General features: G+C 48.2%; 6 protein-coding genes across 6 annotated transcripts; 4 read left to right on the top strand and 2 right to left on the bottom strand.

The window, feature by feature from the left end:
• Positions 1-798: 798 nt before the first annotated feature.
• Positions 799-2,667, bottom strand: An02g10150 (uncharacterized protein; the record flags this gene model as incomplete). The annotated part of the gene is made up of 4 exons (XM_001400106.1): positions 799-1,347; positions 1,412-1,906; positions 1,968-2,266; positions 2,319-2,667. 4 exons carry the CDS (start codon positions 2,665-2,667, stop codon positions 799-801), a joined length of 1,692 nt encoding a protein of 563 aa, XP_001400143.1.
• Positions 2,668-3,606: 939 nt separating this feature from the next.
• On the top strand, positions 3,607-6,393 carry An02g10140 (uncharacterized protein; the record flags this gene model as incomplete). The annotated part of the gene is made up of 2 exons (XM_059746551.1): positions 3,607-5,907; positions 6,013-6,393. The coding sequence occupies 2 exons, from the start codon at positions 3,607-3,609 to the stop codon at positions 6,391-6,393; spliced, it is 2,682 nt and encodes an 893-aa protein (XP_059603463.1).
• Positions 6,394-7,183: 790 nt separating this feature from the next.
• On the bottom strand, positions 7,184-7,730 carry An02g10130 (hypothetical protein; the record flags this gene model as incomplete). Its single annotated transcript, XM_059746550.1, has 2 exons — positions 7,184-7,539; positions 7,583-7,730. The coding sequence occupies 2 exons, from the start codon at positions 7,728-7,730 to the stop codon at positions 7,184-7,186; spliced, it is 504 nt and encodes a 167-aa protein (XP_059603462.1).
• Positions 7,731-8,247: 517 nt separating this feature from the next.
• An02g10120 (uncharacterized protein) lies at positions 8,248-9,297 on the top strand (the record flags this gene model as incomplete). The annotated part of the gene is made up of 1 exon (XM_001400103.1): positions 8,248-9,297. One exon carries the CDS (start codon positions 8,248-8,250, stop codon positions 9,295-9,297), a length of 1,050 nt encoding a protein of 349 aa, XP_001400140.1.
• Positions 9,298-10,812: 1,515 nt separating this feature from the next.
• An02g10110 (uncharacterized protein) lies at positions 10,813-15,305 on the top strand (the record flags this gene model as incomplete). Its single annotated transcript, XM_059746549.1, is given in 4 exon segments — positions 10,813-11,851; positions 11,922-12,435; positions 12,492-13,580; positions 13,654-15,305. Coding segments are annotated over 4 exon segments (4,294 nt in total), but the record flags the coding sequence as incomplete, so codon positions are not given.
• Positions 15,306-19,226: 3,921 nt separating this feature from the next.
• On the top strand, positions 19,227-20,691 carry An02g10100 (uncharacterized protein; the record flags this gene model as incomplete). The annotated part of the gene is made up of 2 exons (XM_001400101.1): positions 19,227-20,196; positions 20,264-20,691. 2 exons carry the CDS (start codon positions 19,227-19,229, stop codon positions 20,689-20,691), a joined length of 1,398 nt encoding a protein of 465 aa, XP_001400138.1.
• Between the last annotated feature and the right edge of the window lie 115 nt (positions 20,692-20,806).

The following is a 20,806-nucleotide window of genomic DNA, read 5'->3' as shown; positions in this document are numbered from 1 at the left end:
TGGTTTCTAGGCGGAAGACCAGTGTCCTGAGTGCCGTGAGTCTTTTGAAAAGGTAGTCTGAGCGTCGAAGATACTGGGAAACCTGTTAAACCCAAGAAAGAGAGTGTATTTAATCAAAGAAAAGAGAATTAATGCCTATACATGCAGGGGTTCGACACCTCAAGATAGTCCATCTTCTAATGGCCACGGAAACTACATCCCGCCAAACAGAAATCAAGTGTTGTGGTGCATTGTTACTAATGCGTGCCAAAGAGCAGCAAGGGCTTACGTTACCAAGCCAAAATCAAGGTCGGAAACATCACAAGGTCAATATAGTAGTGTGATGAGCTCAGTCAACCTTGATTTCTTCAGCGCAGGAGTCCATAAAGCACAATCCTGACTCGCGGAAACATAAGCCGATGTGCCTCACTGCTTCGGGCTTGCCCTACGAGAACGCAACACCTGCAGCATTGGTACTCTGTGACCTGTGCTATACTGGAGTTATATGTAACGTATTACTCGCGGGCTGTATGTAAGATTACTTATGTCTAGATCGAACAGTCTTACTCGAACAGATGCGAGTTGGGATAATGAGGGAAGGTGACACCAGTACTCAGTCACAGAACAGGGTAGGAGTTATAACATAAGCTTGATTTGCCACCAACCTGCTTGAACAGAACAAAGGTCTCACAAGCCAATCACTTCATGATTCTGTTTATAGAGATTCCCTGTAATCTCACTCTACATAGTTCTCGGATCGGACTCCATGTTCTGTCCGATGTTGCAATTTGTCTCATCTGCAGTCTTGCATAACTATGCCTAAAGCTTCCGGGAACCCTGTTCCTGCGGGAAATCCCAGGATGGAGATGCATCTGCACCGTTTGGTCGAGTTGCACGAGCAAAGCCGTTCTCGACTCCCTCGATCTCAGCTACAGGTCGTACAACTTCCACGTCCGCTCCGTAGTGATGAGAGTACCATATCTCTGTCAGACTATTCTGGCGATCCCCTGGGGATGGTTCCACAAAGAGGTGTGGAAACCGTTCCCTCATGACCTCTAATGCCAGGACAGAACTGCGGCCAACGCTGTCGCAGAAGCGTAACTTGGAAAATGCAGGAGCAAAGGCATGCTGCAGCTGTGACTCTGTAGAGTTCGGATATTGGCCGACAGCAAAGAGCAGTAAGTTGAACTGCATCAAGGAAACCTGACCAATATACGATCCGCCGTATCGTATACGATTGTAAAGGCCCGTCAAGGCAGCGATGGCACCCATGCAACCGGCACCAGAGTCAGCTATAGGCAACGGGGATACCATCGGTTCCGCCGCACGGCCAAGGAATCGCCCATGACACCTTGCAAATCCGGTGAGCTATTTGCAAGTCAGTTTTAATAGGAGAGTGTCCCTGCAAAGCTCATTTGGGTGTGTTACATACGCAATCGGCTATCTGTTGCCATCCTGGGCGATGGCACCACTCACCTTCGTGCCCAAAGCAGGTTTCGTCTATGTAGACGATCCCTTTCCCACGCTTCTCTGCCATGGCAGCCATAGTTTCTGGGCTGTATCCAAGTTTTCGAAGGGCGCCAGGGCGGTACCCATCAATGATCACATCGACATCAGCGAGAAGGGCTTCGAAATGGCGGCGATCCTCATCAGCCTTGAGATCTAATTCCACAGCACGCTTGCCCATGTTATTGTCGACCTGAAAGAATGGTACGTCAGGCACCGTTGGAGATGTAACCTTCAAAACATCCGCTCCGTATTCAGCTAATGTACGACCGATCATGGGCCCTGCAATGACACAACAGAGCTCCAAGACCTTGACACCTTCGAGTATCCTATGACTTCCACTAGGGTTGAAAGCGGCTGGCGGTGTCTTCCCTGGCAGGCGCATAACCTTCCACCAAGGTTCCTCTATATTCGTTCTACCCTGTTCACAATATGAGTATATCTTGGTTTTCTGTCCGTGTGAGCTGCGAGGGTCACCTTACATGGGGAGTGTTTTTGAATTCTTCATACTCGTACACCGTCACCCCTGCTTGCCGATTCGTCTCGTTGAGTCTCTCTAGCTCAGCTGCTGAGAACTTTTGAACCTGGCTCTGAATAGTGTTTATGATCTCATCGTAGTCAGTGAGATCCGCGCGGTGGCTGTCTAAACCGAGCATTTTCAGAGTGGAAGTTGGGTTCAAAGAGCCATGCAGATGAAAGAACTCGTTATCATGCTTGGTCCGGTACATACTGGCTGCCATTCGCCGATACGGATTTGATTGTGCAGCATGGATATCGGTATCTTCGTCTCGTCAATTTCTGCTCCCTGCACTAGGAAAAAGAGAGCGGCTTACCTTTCATGTATCGTTTGACCTTAGGGTCGGATCGGGAGTACCCATTGATCTTGGCGGCCAGTGCCTGAAAGCCGAAAAGCGTTGCCCTTTCCAGGTTGATTGTAGTCTTCCGTTCATGTGGCTTAGATGCTGACTGCAGATCCGCTATTAGAGCTGCCAGGGCTCCTTCTATTCCCTTGAGAGCTGCCAGGGTTTCGGTGACCTTGAAAGGGATCGGATAGTAAATCGTATCTGAATTGGCCTGAAACTGTACTCGGCTACTATAGATCTCGCTTGGGAGACCGAGACGTTCAGAGTTCTGGCAAAGAAGATCGTAAATTCTTCTTGCCTCTTCTGAGGGTCGATACATGTCGCTGGTCACCTGTGGAATAAACGGGGCAGTTCGATAGAGCTACTAGAATCAATGTCTTCTTTTTTGGTTGACCGGTGCCCGCAATATGTCTGCACATAAATGCATCAAGGCTTCATAGATAGCTTCAAAATATAATGTCTCATGCTTAGCCCAGATTACCGGTATCTGAGGCATGTGGGATGGGTATCCCCTTGCATCAATAGTCATCTCATCGTCTCCTGTCTCGAAGCAGACTCCGACCATCACCGAGTGACCGTATCGAAAACATGCAATTATGACATAGTATTGTACTTATCAAGAAGGGAATACCAGTGCTTTCTATAGCGTCAATGGATGCATTAACGATCGTCCCTCGCTGATGCAATCTGTTGTCCCACCCCCGAATTGGGAACAAGTACAGTGTAATATGTGTATAAACCGAATAGGAGACGAGGAAAACGCACCTGTTCGTGATACATTCTTCGTAGCAGCATTTGGTAACCCTGCAGTAGTACGGAGAATGCAACCTCGTCCGGTGGATCTGTGACGCTACTTACCGTTCTTACAGAAATTGGTCAGATGATGTGCGTAATCATCTTCCCGAGGAGTGTCCTTAATGGTCTACTTTGGCTACACAAAAGTCAAGCAACATGGAACGTCGCGTACTTGCCAGGATAATCCTGCAATGCGTGGGTTTGCTCTTCTATCCAGACCGCGTTCCGGTTCCAGCCATGCCATTTTGCATGCGGTTCATCTGCAAGCAAGATAAAGTTAGAAAATGCTGTTCCTTGAGCAATTCATACATTCGAAGAACTATAAAATGGCAGATATCGGTGCATACTTTTCCGCTTTGCGGATAGTACCATCAAACACTCCATTTCTGCTTATATCTGGTCCAAGCCTTGGCCTTATCTCCCCTGATCCAGTCGAGCCTCCACTTGTCAATTCACTGGCACAATGACCGTGAATTCTATAACAGACATCCTCCGCAAAGCAGCAGACCATCAGGAACCTCGTGGTGTCTGTGCCTATTCGACCGGCATCGCTGGGATCGGTTCCGCAACGAGGTTAAGTTACACAGAGCTCGATTCATTGGCCACATCGAATGCTATACTACTAGGGCGGCTGCAGTGCGACACCGAGTCTCCTGTCATACTACTTCACTTTGAAGACCATCTGGACAATATCATATGGTTTTGGTCTACCTTATATGCAGGCTACATTCCTGCAATGTCCACTGCTCTGCCTCGAAGTGAAGAACACCGCACAAGGCATCTCTGCCATCTAAGCGAGCTGTTCGATAAGCCTATCTGTCTAACTCGGAAAACCCTCCAAAACCTGCTCACAAGAGAGTCTCCCTTGCACGTTGTGGCTATAGAATCATTGAATGGTTCACCAGCAGAGTTTGTCGCTCCGACAGAAACCAGTTCCGGAGCACCAGTAAATAGCGGTGGTGGGCATCCTGCTCTGCTGATGCTCACATCTGGAAGTACTGGTCTGCCAAAAGCCGTGTCTCTAACACACAACCAGATACTGGCCTCCCTTCAAGGGAAAAGCCATTCACTATGTGCTGAGGACACTGGTCATTCATTCTTGAATTGGATTCGGCTCGACCACGTCGGGAGTTTAATCGAGATACATCTCCATGCACTATTTGTCGGGTACGACCAAGTTCACGTTCCGCCTAACGAGATAATATCTCGGCCGGCCTTGTTCCTCGATCTCATAAGTCGACATCGTGTAGTTAGGACGTTCGCGCCCCACTTTTTCCTCGCTGAAGTTGGCCGTTATTTGGAGACATCCCAAGGAGAAGATAGACCTCACTTTGACTTGAGATGTCTACGATACATCGTGTCTGGTGGGGAGGCTGTTGTTGCCAGTACTTGTGCCAAAGTGTCTCGATTGCTGGTCCAACACGGCGCACCTGAAAATGTCATCGTCCCTGGATTCGGCATGACTGAGACTTGCGCAGGGTGCATCTACAACTTGGAATTTCCTGCATTTGATACTCGCAACGAAAATGAGTTTGCTTCCCTGGGAAAGTGTGTCCCGGGCGTTCAGGCACGGATCGTCTCCATAGCTACGGGTGACAGTCCCGCGGCCTTAGGAGAGGAAGGCCAGCTGGAACTCAGAGGTCCGCTTGTATTTTCTGGTTATTACAACAATCAAGCAGCAACCAGTGAGGCTATCGGCCCCGATGGCTGGTTTCGAACTGGGGATACGGGTTACATCGGCGCGGGCGGCAGGATAAGTCTGTCCGGTAGGACGAAAGAATTGATCGCCGTCAACGGTGTCAAATATGTTCCGCATCAGCTGGAAGCCGCTATAGAGGAAGCAAGCATACCAGGTATTGTTTCTGGCTGTGTGATATGCTTCTCATTCCGTCCCAAGGGTGCAGAGACAGAGCGACCTTGCGTCATCTACCAGCATACCTATTGCGTTAACGATGCTAAAGCTAGATATCAGACGATGACTGCCATCTCGCACCGTATCACGATGATAACAAATATGCGCCCGTATATATTGCCTTTACAGACTGTAAAACGCACATCCTTAGGGAAGCTTCCTCGCTCTAGCCTGCAGCGGGAGGTTACAAGTGGTCAGTACAAAATGCAAGAAGCTATCGACAGAGAAATGATCAAGAAGTATCGACAAGCCATTTTCAGGCCACCCGAGTCACCTACCGAAAAAGTGATAGTGGAAGAGCTGTCAGAACTCCTGTCCCTACCTCAAGAAGACATCGGAATCGACACCGACCTCTTCGAACTAGGCCTTACCTCATTAACGCTTATCCGGCTCCAACATGCCTTGCGAACAAGGCTGTCACTAAATGAGCCAATCCCTCTCGCCACGATGATTGCCCATAACACTGTCCGTGGTTTATCTGAAGCATGCCAACAACATCACCAATACATCCCAGCCGTGAAGCTCCAATCCAGCGGCAACAAGACACCTCTATGGCTCGTACACCCTGCCGCAGGCGAAGCCCTCATATTCATCAACATAGCCAAGCTCATCACAGACCGACCCGTCTACGCATTCCGGGCCCGCGGATTCCACCACAATGAGCCATATTTCACCAGCATCGACGAATGCATCCGCACTTACCACTCCTCCATGAAGAAGCTTCAACCGCACGGCCCTTACGCTATCCTCGGATACTCCTACGGCACGATGCTAGCATTCGAACTTGCCAAGTCCCTCGAGAAAGCAGGTGACCAAGTCCAATACCTTGCCGGCCTTAACCGTCCTCCATATGTTAGTCCAATCCTGAAGAGAGTTACATGGACCGACTGCCTAGTTAACATCTCCTACTTCCTCGGACTTCTTTCTTGAGACTCATACCGGACTCTCCTTCGGGAGATCTCAGGGTTTCCGAAGCATGATGCCTTGGCCAGAGTGATCGAGAAAGTGGATCCTGGCCAGCTCCTGGCGTTGGGCCTCGATGAAGGTAGTCTAGAACAGTGGATCAATGTTGCCTTCAGCCTACAGGAGATAGGAAGAGAATATGAGCCGCGTGGTGTGGTGAATGCACATATGGATGTCTTTCATTGCACTCCATTGGAGTTCCTGAATGTTACACCTGAAGAATGGAAGCGACGTCTGGCTGCTTGGGAGAATTTCTCCGGACAGAAGGTAAACCTGAGACATGTACCAGGTGACCATGCTAATGTCTTAGGACCGGATCATGTGCAGGTGTTTGTGAAGAAGTTGGGTGAGGCTATGGCGTTGCAGGGTCTTTAGTATCCAGTCTCTATGTCTTCGCCTGGAGCAGTGTAGTGGCAGTATGAGTTTATTTGCTGTCATCTACATTGCAAATATTTCCCTTTCAATTTATTTTCCTGGGGATTTTCAGCCGGTCTGTGGGTGTCAAGATTTTATTAGAAATGGGGAAGAGTATAGATAACCGCAGCCACACGATCATCCTTCCGCTTGCAGTGCAATGATGTCCTACCAACCCTACCATTGATACTTAGCCTATTTTATTGCCTATATAACCCTTTCCAATAAACTGATAAGTACATACGACCACAGGGTGTGGAAAATAGGGCTTCCCGTCCGCTCAGCCGTACTCAAGCCACACGCCGGGAGGTTAGTAGTTGGGTGGGTGACCACTAGCGAATCCCTTCTGTTGTATGTAATTTTTTTTTTTTCGATATTCTCTTTTTTTTCTTGTCGAACCTTTCTATATATGGCTCAGTCAGCCTCTCGTGTATTGGTTTGCTGTATTGTCTCTGATTTACCATACTAGCTATGTCCATTTCCGTACTGAGCTTCGTCTTTAGCTCAATCTCAACACTTTGTTTGCATGGCAGCAGCCGATCTTTTTATTGACATGAACCATAATATGAGAGTTGAACGCCCAAACATTCAGAGAGGGAGGTATGATAATGACACCAGCATGCTTCCCATAGGCTAGGATACCACCGAACAATAACAAAACCATTGCATGTGAGACCTGATGACGAAAGGAACCCTCAACGGCTCCAAAGTATGCCTCGTCGAATCCGGGGACATCGGTATATATTGAGCCTCATTCCTCCTCGAGAATAGCATCAATATCATCAACGTGGTCATTAAAATTTGGGCTGGCGCTGGTAGAATGTGAATATGGAATGTGCTTGATGTACGACGCGGGCTGAGGATGTGAGGTGGATTCTGCCACAGCAGCATAGACCTTATCCCAGATGCTGTCGTCCGATTCACGGCTAAGGATCGCATGTAATAGTGGTATCAGATTTTCAAACTGAGATTCATTGGCATTGATTCTCGAGGTTAGGATTATGAGATCACTCAGGAGGTTTTGGCGTCCAACAACAGGAGGTAATACACGGGAGGCAGGAAGCGCCTGCAAGGCGACGACCAGGTCCAGTGATATACTCTTGCGAGCTAGAGACACTGTTAGAAGCGCTCAGAGGATTGGGAGCTTTACAACCTTCATTTTCGAGATCATATCGGGAGTTCACACAGTATGGGAGCCCTAGATCCTCGCATGTTAACACTAGCTTAGCGCGGAAGGCATTCATTCTACCGCCAATCGGCTCTTGCTCGATGATCTCTGCTATGGAAGATCTGGTCATTCTGGATATCACAAAACAAAATCAACAACAATAACAGGTGTGTGGGATTTAAAAAGAAGACGCTTGTGAGGCAGTCAAGCAAAGTCTAGGGCGTGTGCACGCTGATCAATGGCAATAATCATGTCGTTTATCGGGGTGTCTTTATATTGACGGATAGTAGATTGTCCGAGGAACGGGCGCTGTTCCAAATTCACAAGAATGCTGGCTGATTCTGTATTATTGAAGAGTTTGAGCGCGTACTTACTGGTTCTCTGATTGTATCAAATGAATCACTGGTACAGTCACTGAGCGCGTTGCACTGGGCGATCTGTGTACCACGTTGTGAATCGGAGATAAGCAATCCAGCCGAGGAAGGACCCCCCCACTGTTTTCCTTGCCGCATGTGCCTTGCATGCTAAATAACAGGGACTCGGAAGCCTCTCATTGCGGGGACACTGGTCATATGCTTACTTCTGATTCATTCACTGTTGCCTCCCATTCCTCAATACCATCAGCCCATCCGTCAACCTCACTCGTGATGACTCAACCTCTTCACCTTCCATCCACAGAAGCTTTACCACCATATGACATACTCAATTTTTGGTACGGTGCTGGCACTGATACTGAGTTAACTATATTCTGCTACGGGAAAAGATTCAATATAACCGTATCTGCCGATAATCTACAAGGAGATCCCGATGTCGAAAGCGAATATTTGTCCCTGCTTCGGAAGCTTGATTCCGGCGAGCTTTTCGAGCAGGAAGATGATAAGGGCGATCCAATGGAACAGCTGTGTTTCTGGATAGCTTTCAGATGTAACTCTCAGATGAGAGCCCTGGGTTCCAAACAACAACCACAATTACACACGCTCTACGATTGGTTTTATCCTGAAACCATCATTCTAACTCCTATGATCATTGATGGAAGACTGCAAGTGCATTCATCTACACCGAGCCAGCAGCTCCTGCAGGACATGTTACCAAGTGTGGAGTTGACCTGCTCGATCGCAGACTTTAAGATTCCAGTTGTGACGTCTTCGAAAGTCTTCTTACCACAAGATATGGCAGGAGGAGACTTACCCCAACGACCAACAAAGGTCTTCACTGAGCACGGAATGCCACGGTTCTTCAAGCCTGCTTATATCATGGAACCCGCAATTCGAGAGATATCCACATTGCTCCGTATCCAAGAACTTGGCTTATTGAACATTATCCGTGCACCTAAGGTTCATGAGTTTGTGGATTCTCAAGGCAACTCATCCAAGATATCAGGCATTTTGATGGACTATATCGAGCATCGTGACAGTTTGGGATATATTGATATCCCAAGCACGCCTTTACCAGTTCGGAGAAAATGGATAAGCCAGGTACAGCACACGATAGAAACGTTACATGCTGCGGAGATAGTTTGGGGCGATGCGAAGCTGGACAATATCCTGGTTGATGTTGATGATAATCTGTGGATTATCGACTTTGGCGGGGGCTACACCCATGGCTGGGTCGATGAAGACAAGCAGGAAACTATCGAGGGGGATAATCAAGCACTTTCTAGGATAGTTGATTTTCTAGTGGGAAAAAGCTCGGAATAACTGTCTCATTCAGTGCATGATAGAAAAGAGAGCGACTTCCCTTTCTTTGTCAACAGTGTAGTAGTTGAGATTTGTTCGCGGAGTAATTATTCCCTGATTATTTATATTCATTCTCATGCAAGAGAATCATCGCCCAGCCTTCTGAATCCCTTATTCATGAGGAGATATAGCCAAGTGCCGTTGTTAAGAAAGCACAACCAGGACCGGACAACCTCAAAAGGCAATTGAATGCTAAATGGGGATTATTGATGCTATTCTACACAGAAGAACTATTCTTAACATTCCTTCGAGCAAGGTCCCACAGTCTGGACATCCTCAATATCCCGACTTAAAGTGGATTCTTAAAATTGGTGCACTTCTTACTACGGAGACAGCAACTTAATTCCTCTTCTGGATGGAGACCTAAATTATCTGTACGGCTTATCTAATACGTAAATAGGATAAAATCGGGTTTATCGAGCTGATGGTACAAATAAGCAGGCCTCATCAACGTGAGCGTAGAACTAAACCTGTCGTCAAACGACCTGGTGTTAGTTGTTCCTCTGATAATGGCCCCTTGGGTGAGGACAACCTAGGAGCAACAAAACCCATAACACTGGAAAATTAATAGGCAACACCGCGCCAAAGCTAATATATATGGATAGTCATCGACTATGTAGGCGAGTTCACGTCTACCAAGTGTTGGCTATTATATGCAGCGATGATGTTCCAGGCCGAACGGATCGACCTAACTGGTCTTTTCACAACCGCAAAGCTGACAAGAATCCAGAGGATTCTGGCCTAGAACGGCGCTGGTAAGATAACGGCCTTTGCAGCATTTACTACCTTGATCAGAGGCACACTATTGCATGCACATGAGCCATTTGAATATTGCTAAAAAGGGAGACAAGGACATGAAAGTTCAGTACATCAGTATTCAAATCGTATGTGGAACTTCTCTTGCTGCCTTATCGACCACAGGTCTGGCTGCCATGGCGGAAACGAAGAGAGTCGCAGAAAGAATAGTTAGGAGCTTCATATTGGTATTGTTACGTGTAGGGTAAATTGACGCTTTGATCGAGCCTGTTCGTGATCGCCTAAAGTCGGCCATTGTTACGGCCTAATCCCCATCGTACGAAGAGGGATTCTGTTAGTACCCTGTAGGTGATCGCGATGCTACTAAGTCTCTGTTACCGCACGGTTTCAAGGAGCCATCCTCTCGGCCAATCACAGACCATGGCCGCAGACAAGGGTTCTTCCGACTAAGTGAATGCTTTAGTATCTGACTGGTGCAGTCGTGCGCAGATAAGGAACTGCAAGGTTTAACGGAGAACTAACTCAGTAGTCGCCTTAGTTCCAGATAAAGACAATTTTCTGCTGCTGCCTAGAAAAGATCTCCCCTATGTAGATGTAGCTGATTAGGTTGCTTACGGTACTTATCTTTAAAAGCCATTTGACTTCGATTTTATCACCTGAAACCATTGTAAGCCGAAAATCACGGTACTAATTCGCGTTTGGTGTCGTCTATCTACTAACATGGAAAGCTTATGTAGCTCTGCAGCTGATCAGACATTTGGGCCCCCAATCCATGGCTGCTCCTACCTGGACTTCACCCTTCTCTTTGAGCAGGTAATATTTGGCATTATCCCATCGGCATGTTTTCTCCCAGCCGTGGCCTGGAGGCTGCTGCAGCTCTTTGGGCAATCCGGGAAGATCACATTGACATCAAGTCAGCATGCGAAGATCTCGATTTGGGTGAAGATCATTCTGAGCATCGCTTTGATCTGCAGCCAAATTACCTTATTGATGCTCTGGGCGATGGCTCCGCAACATTACAATAAAACCACCATTGCATCGGCCTGCCTGTCATTGATATGCTCCCTCGGCATACCGATCCTGTCCTGGAACGAGCACATACGATCCGTTTCGCCCTCCAATCTGCTTTGTATCTATCTCCTATTCAGCACATTGTTTGATGGCGTACAAGCCAGGACATTATGGTTGCGATTCCCTTCTACTATCGCGGGAACATGTACTGCAGGCCTGGGTGTTCGTTTCTTGTTGATCATAGCAGAGTCACAAGAGAAACAGACATATCTGAAGCCTCAATTTGCTAATTATTCTCCAGAGAAATTAGGGGGCATGGTTAATCGTATCGTTTTCTGGTGGCTGAATCCCTTGTTGGCTCGCGGGTCTCGCGGGTTGTTAAGTCCCAGCTATCTATTCCCTATTGATCCCAACCTCTCGGCTGAAGTAGCGCAGGCCAAGTTCGAGTCGAAACGGTCATTGAGTACGTTACGTCCTCTACATGTCAAGTAATTCGACGTCATTGACGTTACATATAGCAATGAACTATCGCCGTGGAGGACAATATGGTTTACTGCTGGCAATATTGCCTTGCGTTCGGCGAACTCTGATATGGACGGCAATCCCCCGGATCGGTCTGATCGGTCTCAAAATTTCGCAGCCGTTATTTCTGAATTGTGTCATTCGATATCTCTCCGTTTCTACCAAAGACAATGCTGTTGGAGGGGCGCTTGTTGGGGCTACAGTCCTGATCTATTTGGGAACGGCAGTACGCTTCTATACCAACCAATCATTTACCCGTTAAAGGCATGAAGCACGCTGACAAAAAGTCTGTCCAGGCTACGACATCGCTATATATGCATGGGCTAAATCGTGCCATCACTGTGATTCGAAGTCTTTTAATTACTGCTCTCTATGAAAAGACACAGCGACTGGACACTGTTACGGTCAATAACTCAGCTGCGCTAACATTGATGAGCACCGACACAGAGACCATCTGCAACAGCTTGATGCGATTAGACGCCCTATTCGCTTCGCCCATCGAGGTCAGCCTTGCCATATTCTTCCTTGCACGACAAATAAGCTGGGCATGCTTAGCATCGGTTGGCTGTGCCCTGGCAGCTGTATCCCTCAGCTATGTTGTAGCCGCCCGGTCACCCCCACGCCAGAGAATATGGAACCAGGCTGTCCAAGAGCGCATTGCAACCACTGCGTCAGTTATCGGTTCTATTAGGAGCATCAAGATGCTGGGTATCTCTTCTTTTATAGAGCGGCGGATATGTGATCTCCGGAACTTCGAGCTTGAACGCGCTCGTGGGGCCCGGATGCTTATAATGTGGAGAAACGTTGTTGGTATATCTCCCTTATCCACACTCCAGCGAGAATATCATACTGATCGGCCGCTACAGCAAACATACCACAAATTGCTGGACCGATTCTGACCTTCACTATTTCCACGATGGTCTCCGGAAGTGGTGTGGTCACTTCAGCGAACTCCTTTACCGTTCTCGCCCTGATTGCTTTAGTCACTCAGCCTATCCAAGTCTTTGTTCATGGAATAACACAAGTAGGAGTTGCTCTAGGTTGTTTCAAGCGTATTCAAGACTATCTTCTATTGCCAGAAATTGAGACTGGTCAAGTTTCTTATCACAGTGACGATCATCAAACATCAGGTAAAGTGGCCCCCGGGAGCGTGTTTCAGCTGAAAGCCCTCCCCACGGATGCCAGGTGTCTGTCTGTCCAAAAAGCCAGTTTCAAATATGCAGATGCTACCACACCGATTTTGACGGACATAAACATCGAGATACGCCCCTCTACGTTGACGATCGTCACAGGAGCTACCGGCTCCGGGAAATCTTCGCTACTCAAAGGCCTCATAGGAGTTGTACCCTGCATCGCTGGTTCTTATTCAAAAGACGTGGCAATAGCTTACTGTGCACAAGAGCCCTGGTTGCCAAATGTCTCCGTAAGAGAAGCCATAATTGGCCCTTCTTACTTTGATGAAAATTGGTATACCGCTGTTATCCATGCATGTGCACTTGACGAAGACATTGCCACATTTTCCGAAGGAGACAGAACCTGCGTTGGCTCCGGTGGCACTTTCCTGAGTGGCGGACAAAGGCAGCGCCTGGCAATAGCGCGTGCCATATACTCTCACAGAAAGCTCCTAATTCTCGACGATGTACTCAGTGCACTGGACATCATCACTTCCAGAAAAGTCTTTGATCGCGCTTTTGGTCCGGAAGGACTATGTAAAACCCACCATGTTGCGGTTGTTCTTGCCTGCAGTGATCCCGAGCGCGCTTTCTCACCTGATGTGGTCATAAAACTCCGAGATGGAACGGTCACGTCAGGAATCTCGACTGATATACTTTCTGAAAAGATCATCACCCTACAGAGTGAGAGCGAAGCAAGACCTACCGATGAACGACACCCCGTGACAACAGGAACGAAGAACAAACTCATAGAGTCCCGCCAGGACCTACCACGCCGGCTTGGTGACTTCTCTGTCTACCGATACTACCTTAAATCAATGGGCTGGAAATCATCCGCCTGCTTCATGTCTCATAGTCGTGCAAGTATTCGGCTCCAAATTCCCTACTCTATGGCTCCAATACTGGTCCGACCATGACTTCAATTACTTCCTCAGCGTATACCTAGGGGTCTACGGAGCTTGCGCCTTTATCCAGCTTATTGGCACCATCCTAAGCATCACATTCCTCATCATCTTCCTCGTCGCAAAAAGCTCCCGCCGTTTACACACACAGCTACTAACCGCTACCATGAATGCACCCTATTCATTCTTCACCACACATGACAGCGGAACCATCCTGAACCGATTCAGCCAAGATCTCTCCCAAATCGATAACCAACTATCCGGCGCGCTTCTCATGACGATCTTCGGTGCCGGAACGCTTATTGCCGAAGTCATGCTTATTGCCGCAGGAAACAAATACATTGCTATTACGGTGCCGTTCGTGATCACTGTTTTCTACGCCCTGCAAAACTTCTACCTGCGCACTTCACGTCAGCTACGGCTCATGGAACTCGAAGCGCAGAGTCCGCTCTACACGCACTTTCTTGAGACAGCCTCCGGCACGGATACCATCCGCGCATTTGGCTGGCAAGCTGCATGGGCGGCGCGGTGCCGACAGTTAGTCGATAGGGCAATCCAGCCGTATTATACAATGTTTTGTATACAACGCTGGCTGAACCTCGTTCTCGACCTCCTGGCAGCGGGACTGGCAATTATTGTTGTCACCGTGGCGGTTACGCTAGGCTTATCGGTGCATACTGGCGCGATTGCAGTTTCTTTGCTGAATATCCTGGGCTTCAGCAGCAGCCTGTCATACCTCATTACTTCGTGGACGCAGTTGGAGACGACGCTTGGCGCTGTTGCTCGCGTCAAAAGCTATGAAGAGACTGTTTCGAAAGAAGATGCCCAAAATAGTGGGCTTATCCAACAGCCTACGGATGACTGGCCATCTCGCGGCTCGATCAGGTTCGACCATGTCTACGCAAGCTACGACGCACAACAGAGTCCCCATCAATGCATTTTGCGCGATATTGCCCTTAATATCCATCCTGGAGAGAAGGTAGCTATTTGCGGCAGAAGCGGAAGTGGGAAAAGCTCCCTCATCCTCCTGCTTTTCAAACTTCTCGATCCCATCGCGGGCTCCGTGTTTATTGACGGGATAAATTTACGCGATGTTCCCTGCGACGTTCTACGAGCCCAACTTACCATTATACCCCAAGACCCTCTGATACTTCCAGGAACATTACGATTCAACCTCGATCCCAGCGGAGAACGGTTCTCTGACGAGGCAATGCATTCAGCTCTGGATACAGTACGTCTAGGGATGGATCCTAGTACAGGGCAGCCATATTCTCTAGACCTTCAGATGAGTGAGGGGACTTTCTCACGAGGACAATGCCAGCTTTTGAGTCTAGCGAGAGCGCTCCTCCGTCAAACAGAAACGAAGATCCTTGTTTTGGATGAAATCAGTGGGAATGTTGACATTGCTACGGAGCGGTTGATGTTCCAGATAATTAGGAACTGTTTCGAGCATGCGACTGTCATTGCAGTGACGCATCGGCTAAGGTGTATTCAGGAGTTTGATCAGGTTGTGATCATGCAGAATGGCTGTGTCGTGGAGTGTGGAAGGCCCGGGGAGTTGCTTGGTGGGCGGAATTTGTTTAGGCAGTTGTGGGATGAGCAGTGAGCCTTTTCCGAGATTTGGGTCGGAGATGACGAGGTAATCTTTTTTTTTTTTTTTTTTTTTTTTTTTTTTTTTAAACAAACGCCTCTTGACTTGTAGAGTGAACTAACCTATGTATTCCATTGAAGCCAACTGCCATTTCCATTGGAAGTACAACATCCGCATCTCCAAGTCCGAGCAGTCATACCTTCTCTCACTCGCACGATAAGTACTCGAAAGTGATCCATGCTAGTTACATATAGTTTGACACCGTCTGATTAAATTGAAGTTTCTGTCACGTGTGACTACTCTAGGTAATGTTGTAATAACCCTCGTCCGAGCCGAAAAATTTGTTCTGTTATTACATGAATTCGTTTCTGCTCTTTTGGTAGAGTAAAAGAGACAACGCTGTCATCTCGCTATCAAAAGAGATAGAGCAAGACAGAATGTCTCAGACGTGCTGTCGTAACAATTTACTACTAGTTTTGGAAGGATTCAGGCCTTATCTGCTAACAATAAGCCTAGGCCCGTACATCGGATAAGGTGAGACTATTAATCGGCAATCAATATGCCGATTAGTCAATCAAATAACCCCTACTAGCACTCTGGGTTCCAGCCTTGTGGAATGCTTGACGTGTCTTAATGCAGCGGTGGAGAATAGTCGTAAATTTGAGTAAAGATTATTATTTGGTACAATGCACACGGATTGATAGGGTGGTACTGCGTATTTGAGCTCCTTGAGGTAGATAAGCCTGGTCAAGATTACTCTCTCGCTCATCTCTCTCTTGTGGAGGTATAAAATCACAGACGTACGACACTGTACTCAGTCTGGATCTATCCTTTAGTAGTGGTCTTATGTGTCTTAGATATGTTCATTTAGATTCTCATGGCAGTTTAGACTATAATTGAACCATCCTATAGATCAACGATCTACACATCATTGGTTATACATACAACCACAGATCCACTGTGAAACGTGGATGTCACCAGGTCTACCTGAATAAAGAAAATAACAGATCCTGGGAGGATTAGTGTATCTGCTAGTATGTTCACATGTGAGATAAATATGCATGTGGACAGTACCTCATTTCATATATGCGGCTATTGTTGCCTAATCGATGGCGAAGATAGTCCTCGCTTGCACACCATCTCATTTAGTTATCTGATAGTACGTACCTAATGTATAGTATGTCTAGCAGTAAATTAGGTGCATTAGCATATCTGGAAACCTCATATGATGTCCCTATCTTCCATTCATGTATGGGTAACCCGAACACTGAGAGTTTTGCGTAGTAAGAAAGGTAAAATAGGCAGAAACGGCCGGAGGAATAGTAGTACTAAAGTACCATTTCACATGTGCGATAACAACTAATTTGACAGATAAGATACTGCTAGATATAAATACTAAGCTGCGGCGGCCTCCAGAAGCCTAGTGTTGAATGAGTACTACTTAGTAGTTAGTAATCCCTCCCTATTAACTAGTTAGGTTACTTAGTACGACTTCTTTACTACTAGTAACCTTTACCATCTAATTACTGATATCCCGGTATACTAATCTACTATACCCAGATCCTCACAATCATGAAAGTGACTCTTACACTAAAACGACCCCCCTCCGCTGATGACATTACCTAACTCCATCAGTCCCTCAAGGCCATTCATCCGGAAGTTACTGAAACCTCGCGCGAGACCTCCGCATCAGCTTTGCGGCCCCTACAACAGACATTGAAGCTTTTGTGGATTTATTTAGTTCATGGCTTCATTCTTCTTCGCCGGATGTGATTATGGAGGGGTATGCTGTAGTTTCTGATATATGATTTTTAGATCCTTTTTTTGTCTTCTCTTCCATTTGTTTCCTCCTGGTTTTTAGCCTTCGGGAATGACAAGTTTGATGGTTTTGTGATGTATTTCAGTGTGGTCTGATGCTGTTTTAACTTGGTACAATATAGTCTTTGACATAGTTGATCGTACGCAAAGGTAGTAGATGGGTCGATGTGGTATTTAGTTCAATGTCAGCGATATTATCTAATAGATCCTAGGAAACTAGTTAGTGTATCTGTTAGTATAGTAATCACATGTGCGATACCCATTACTATGGACAGCTCCTTCAGCCTTGTTGCCGTTGTAGCCGCGGCATCATCAGCATGTCTCTTGGGCTACTTGGCTAGTCTATCTTTCTAGATAGATTGCAGGATCTGAGTTGGCAATCTTCACACTGAGTCAGAAGTCTGGGTAAATTCCGCATATGACGCAATGCCCTGCCATAGCCTTGCACCCATGACACTGCCATGCGACGGTTACTCTCGGGGTCAGACTTGTGAGGCTCAAAATAAATAGTGGCAGGGCACAAACACTGCCCTCCTGAGCAACATACTTAGTAAATCGGTCAACAGATAGTCTCGGACGAACTGCCACGAATCTTGGATAGTCTAATGGACGCTAGACGATGGACTGGAGAGGACATCCCGCGATGCAAGCCGCGGACTGGGGACGGTGTCTTGTAGCGACCCCACCAAGGCGGGATGGAGTGGAGCCGTTGATTGGGGCAACACGGCGTGCTTTCTCCACGGCCCTTTCTGTGGATGGCAAAAAAAGATCAATCGAGAAGGCCAGCTGAGTTGCGTTGAGCTGCAAAAGGCTGGGATTGAAATTGTTGTTACGTCAGCTTCTGACTTGGCGGGCACGAGAAGCGAGCAAGCGAGCTTCTCATTTCGCTGTCTCTGTCACAGTTTGCATGTGTAGCTCACCCCGCCGAAGTTAGATGCATATCGGTCGACTGGTAGGAACTCAAGGCTGCGGGCTCACGCAACGGGGGAATTTTTGTAACGTATCCAATTGCTTGAACCTACTTTGTTAACAGCCCCCGATCATCGTCGAGCTTAAACTGGGATGGGCATGATTTGCGAGGGAAAAGGCTCTCTGCCTCTCCTTAAAAGGTCCCCTGAATAGTTCCACAAGTCACGGATGATCTATCTATATCCCCTATATCACTTAGAGGATATGGAGTACGGGGTAGAACGCACATGGTAGCTGAAATCATGACAGCCTACAGTTAACGGTTGCGACACATGCTCATGGCGGCTCTGATTTGAGTAACCCCACATAAAAAGACTCATGCAGTAATCAGCTCATGACTTGCGCCAGAGCCAATAAGGTAGTTCGCCGTGGCTCCTGCAATGATATGTACGACAGAGGCCGGTGTCCGCGTCGCCCAAGTAACGTCAGGAGAGGCAGGTCGGGCGTTTACAGCCTCCCGCCGAGTTGTTCAGCCCGCTTGGGATCATCGGGATCATCGTGGGAAGGGAAACGCTGTCGGGAAGCAAAGCAAAGCAGCACCGCCTCAGGTGGGACTCGTTACTAAGTGACTGGCCCAGTCCCTGTGCACCACCGTGTCTCAGAATCAAGGGATTGGGGGCCTGGCCCCCGGGTTTGAGATCTCGCTTCAGGGGAGTAAGACAAATGATAATACAGAGTACCAAGGAAAATAAAATCGGTGGGAATGAATGGGAGGGAAAGGCTTAGCACTGATCACATCGCAATTTATAGAAGCTGGCCATCAAACCACAAGGGATGGCGACGGGGAGGGAGCCAATGAGAGCCACCAGGAGTTGAGTACCGCCAACCGACCGGGGAAAGATCGGCCAGCGACAAGTGTTTCAGCCACGAACAACCAGGGAATCTTCGCGATCGCCGCGTCATGCGTTGATGTTGCCCTCGACTCTCTTGCCTTTTCTCCCCCAATGCACGGCCCCAGTCAGGGTCGACACTCCCCTGACGACTGCCGCTCAACTACTAGTAGTATATTACGCACACAATGGACGCAATGAAAGTGCGCCCGTCTCCTTCGGCGCTTTCTCCACCTCTTCCCCTTGACCTGGGTGCGACTGCCCTTACAATGCGATCCATTTCTTCCCAGGTTCATCTCTCTTCGTCTGCCCTTTCGCGATGGCGCTCTCCGGTTGCTCTCGCTGGCGCCTACGACAAAGCTATCATCTTTGCCTCTTCTATATCACAGGCTTTCTGAGTTTCTTGTGCATCATCGTCATCTGGTATTGCGTCAATACCGACCGCGACTATATTCACCCACTGTTGACCCAGCTGATCCCTGCCGGACACTGCGCCTGTCAAACTTCCACCACTTTCCAGTGCGCCAGCTGCCTGACATGTTCGCATCCGGGCCTGGTGCAACAGCTCTCTCCAGCTCCGGCGTGGGAATTTCAGCCTGCTCGAGACGGCAGCAATGAAGGTCTTGATCGGGCCCAATGTACGAATGCATTCCCTGGTCTCTTTGAAGATGTTGTTCGCGCCACGGCCTTTTGGAAGTCTCAGGGCGCGCTGGCTATGGAAGACTTGGACGAGATTCCTTTAGCATATGGCATGGCGCGGGCGTTCATCCACGCTGGTGAGCTTCATGTGGTTGCTGCGCGGTCCAAAGGTGAAGACCATCGACGCAAGATCGTCGCCGTGTTGAGTTCAATCCACCGGGCGTTAGTCGCCGATGCCAACCGTACCTCGCGACGAGATATCGAGTTTGTGTTCTCTGTGGAGGATAAAGTGGAAGATGTGACCAACTCCGATCATCCTGTCTGGACTCTGGCACGATCTGCCACGGAGGAGGCCGTCTGGCTAATGCCTGATTTCGGATTCTGGGCCTGGGAGAATATCCAGAACTCAATTGGGCCATACGATCAAGTTGTTAACCGTATCAAACGCGCGGATATTCCTTGGTCGGAGAAGAAACCACAGCTGGTCTGGCGAGGAAAGCCTAGCTTTGCCCCCAAATTGCGCCGCGCCTTGATGGAAGCCGCGCGAGATCAGCCGTGGGGGAATGTGAAGCAGGTTGACTGGGACCAGAGGACGAACATAATACCCATGGAGGATCATTGTCAGTATATGTTCATCGCGCATGTCGAAGGTAAGCTTTTCCTCTTAAAGCTAGCGATGCCCGACCGCATCTGTACTGACTGGGATGCGTAATGCAGGTCGCTCGTATTCCGCGTCTTTGAAATACCGGCAAGCATGCAACTCGGTCATTGTGGCGCATAAGCTGCAGTACATCCAGCACCACCACTACCTTCTCGTACCAGACGGGCCACAGCAGAATTATGTCGAAGTTGAACGGGATTTCAGCGACTTGTCGGACAAGCTGGAGCCTCTATTGGCCGACCCCAGTCTTGCGGAGCGGATTGCCAACAACAGCGTGCGAACTTTCCGCGAGCGGTATTTGACCAAAGCAGCAGAGGCCTGCTACTGGCGCACGCTTTTCGAGGGGTATGGCAGCGTTTGGAACAGCAGCGTCCCCGTGTGGTCAGAAGCGTACCAGCGCGAACGTGGCCTCCGATACGAGTCGTTCCTCCTGATGGACAGCCAGCTGATGTTTGAGTTCGACGCGCTGCGGTTGACTTATTGACACCACTATCAATCACGCATGACATTATGGGTATAGACTATTTTCTTGGAGCATGGTGTTTGAGGGAGTTAAACAGAAGAGGTTCTTTTTTGATGTTTCACAGTCTCCTGTATGG

Source organism: Aspergillus niger, assembly GCF_000002855.4.
Source record: "Aspergillus niger supercontig An02".
In the NCBI taxonomy this organism is placed as follows: domain Eukaryota; kingdom Fungi; phylum Ascomycota; class Eurotiomycetes; order Eurotiales; family Aspergillaceae; genus Aspergillus; species Aspergillus niger.
This window is presented reverse-complemented; position numbering and strand designations above follow the sequence as displayed.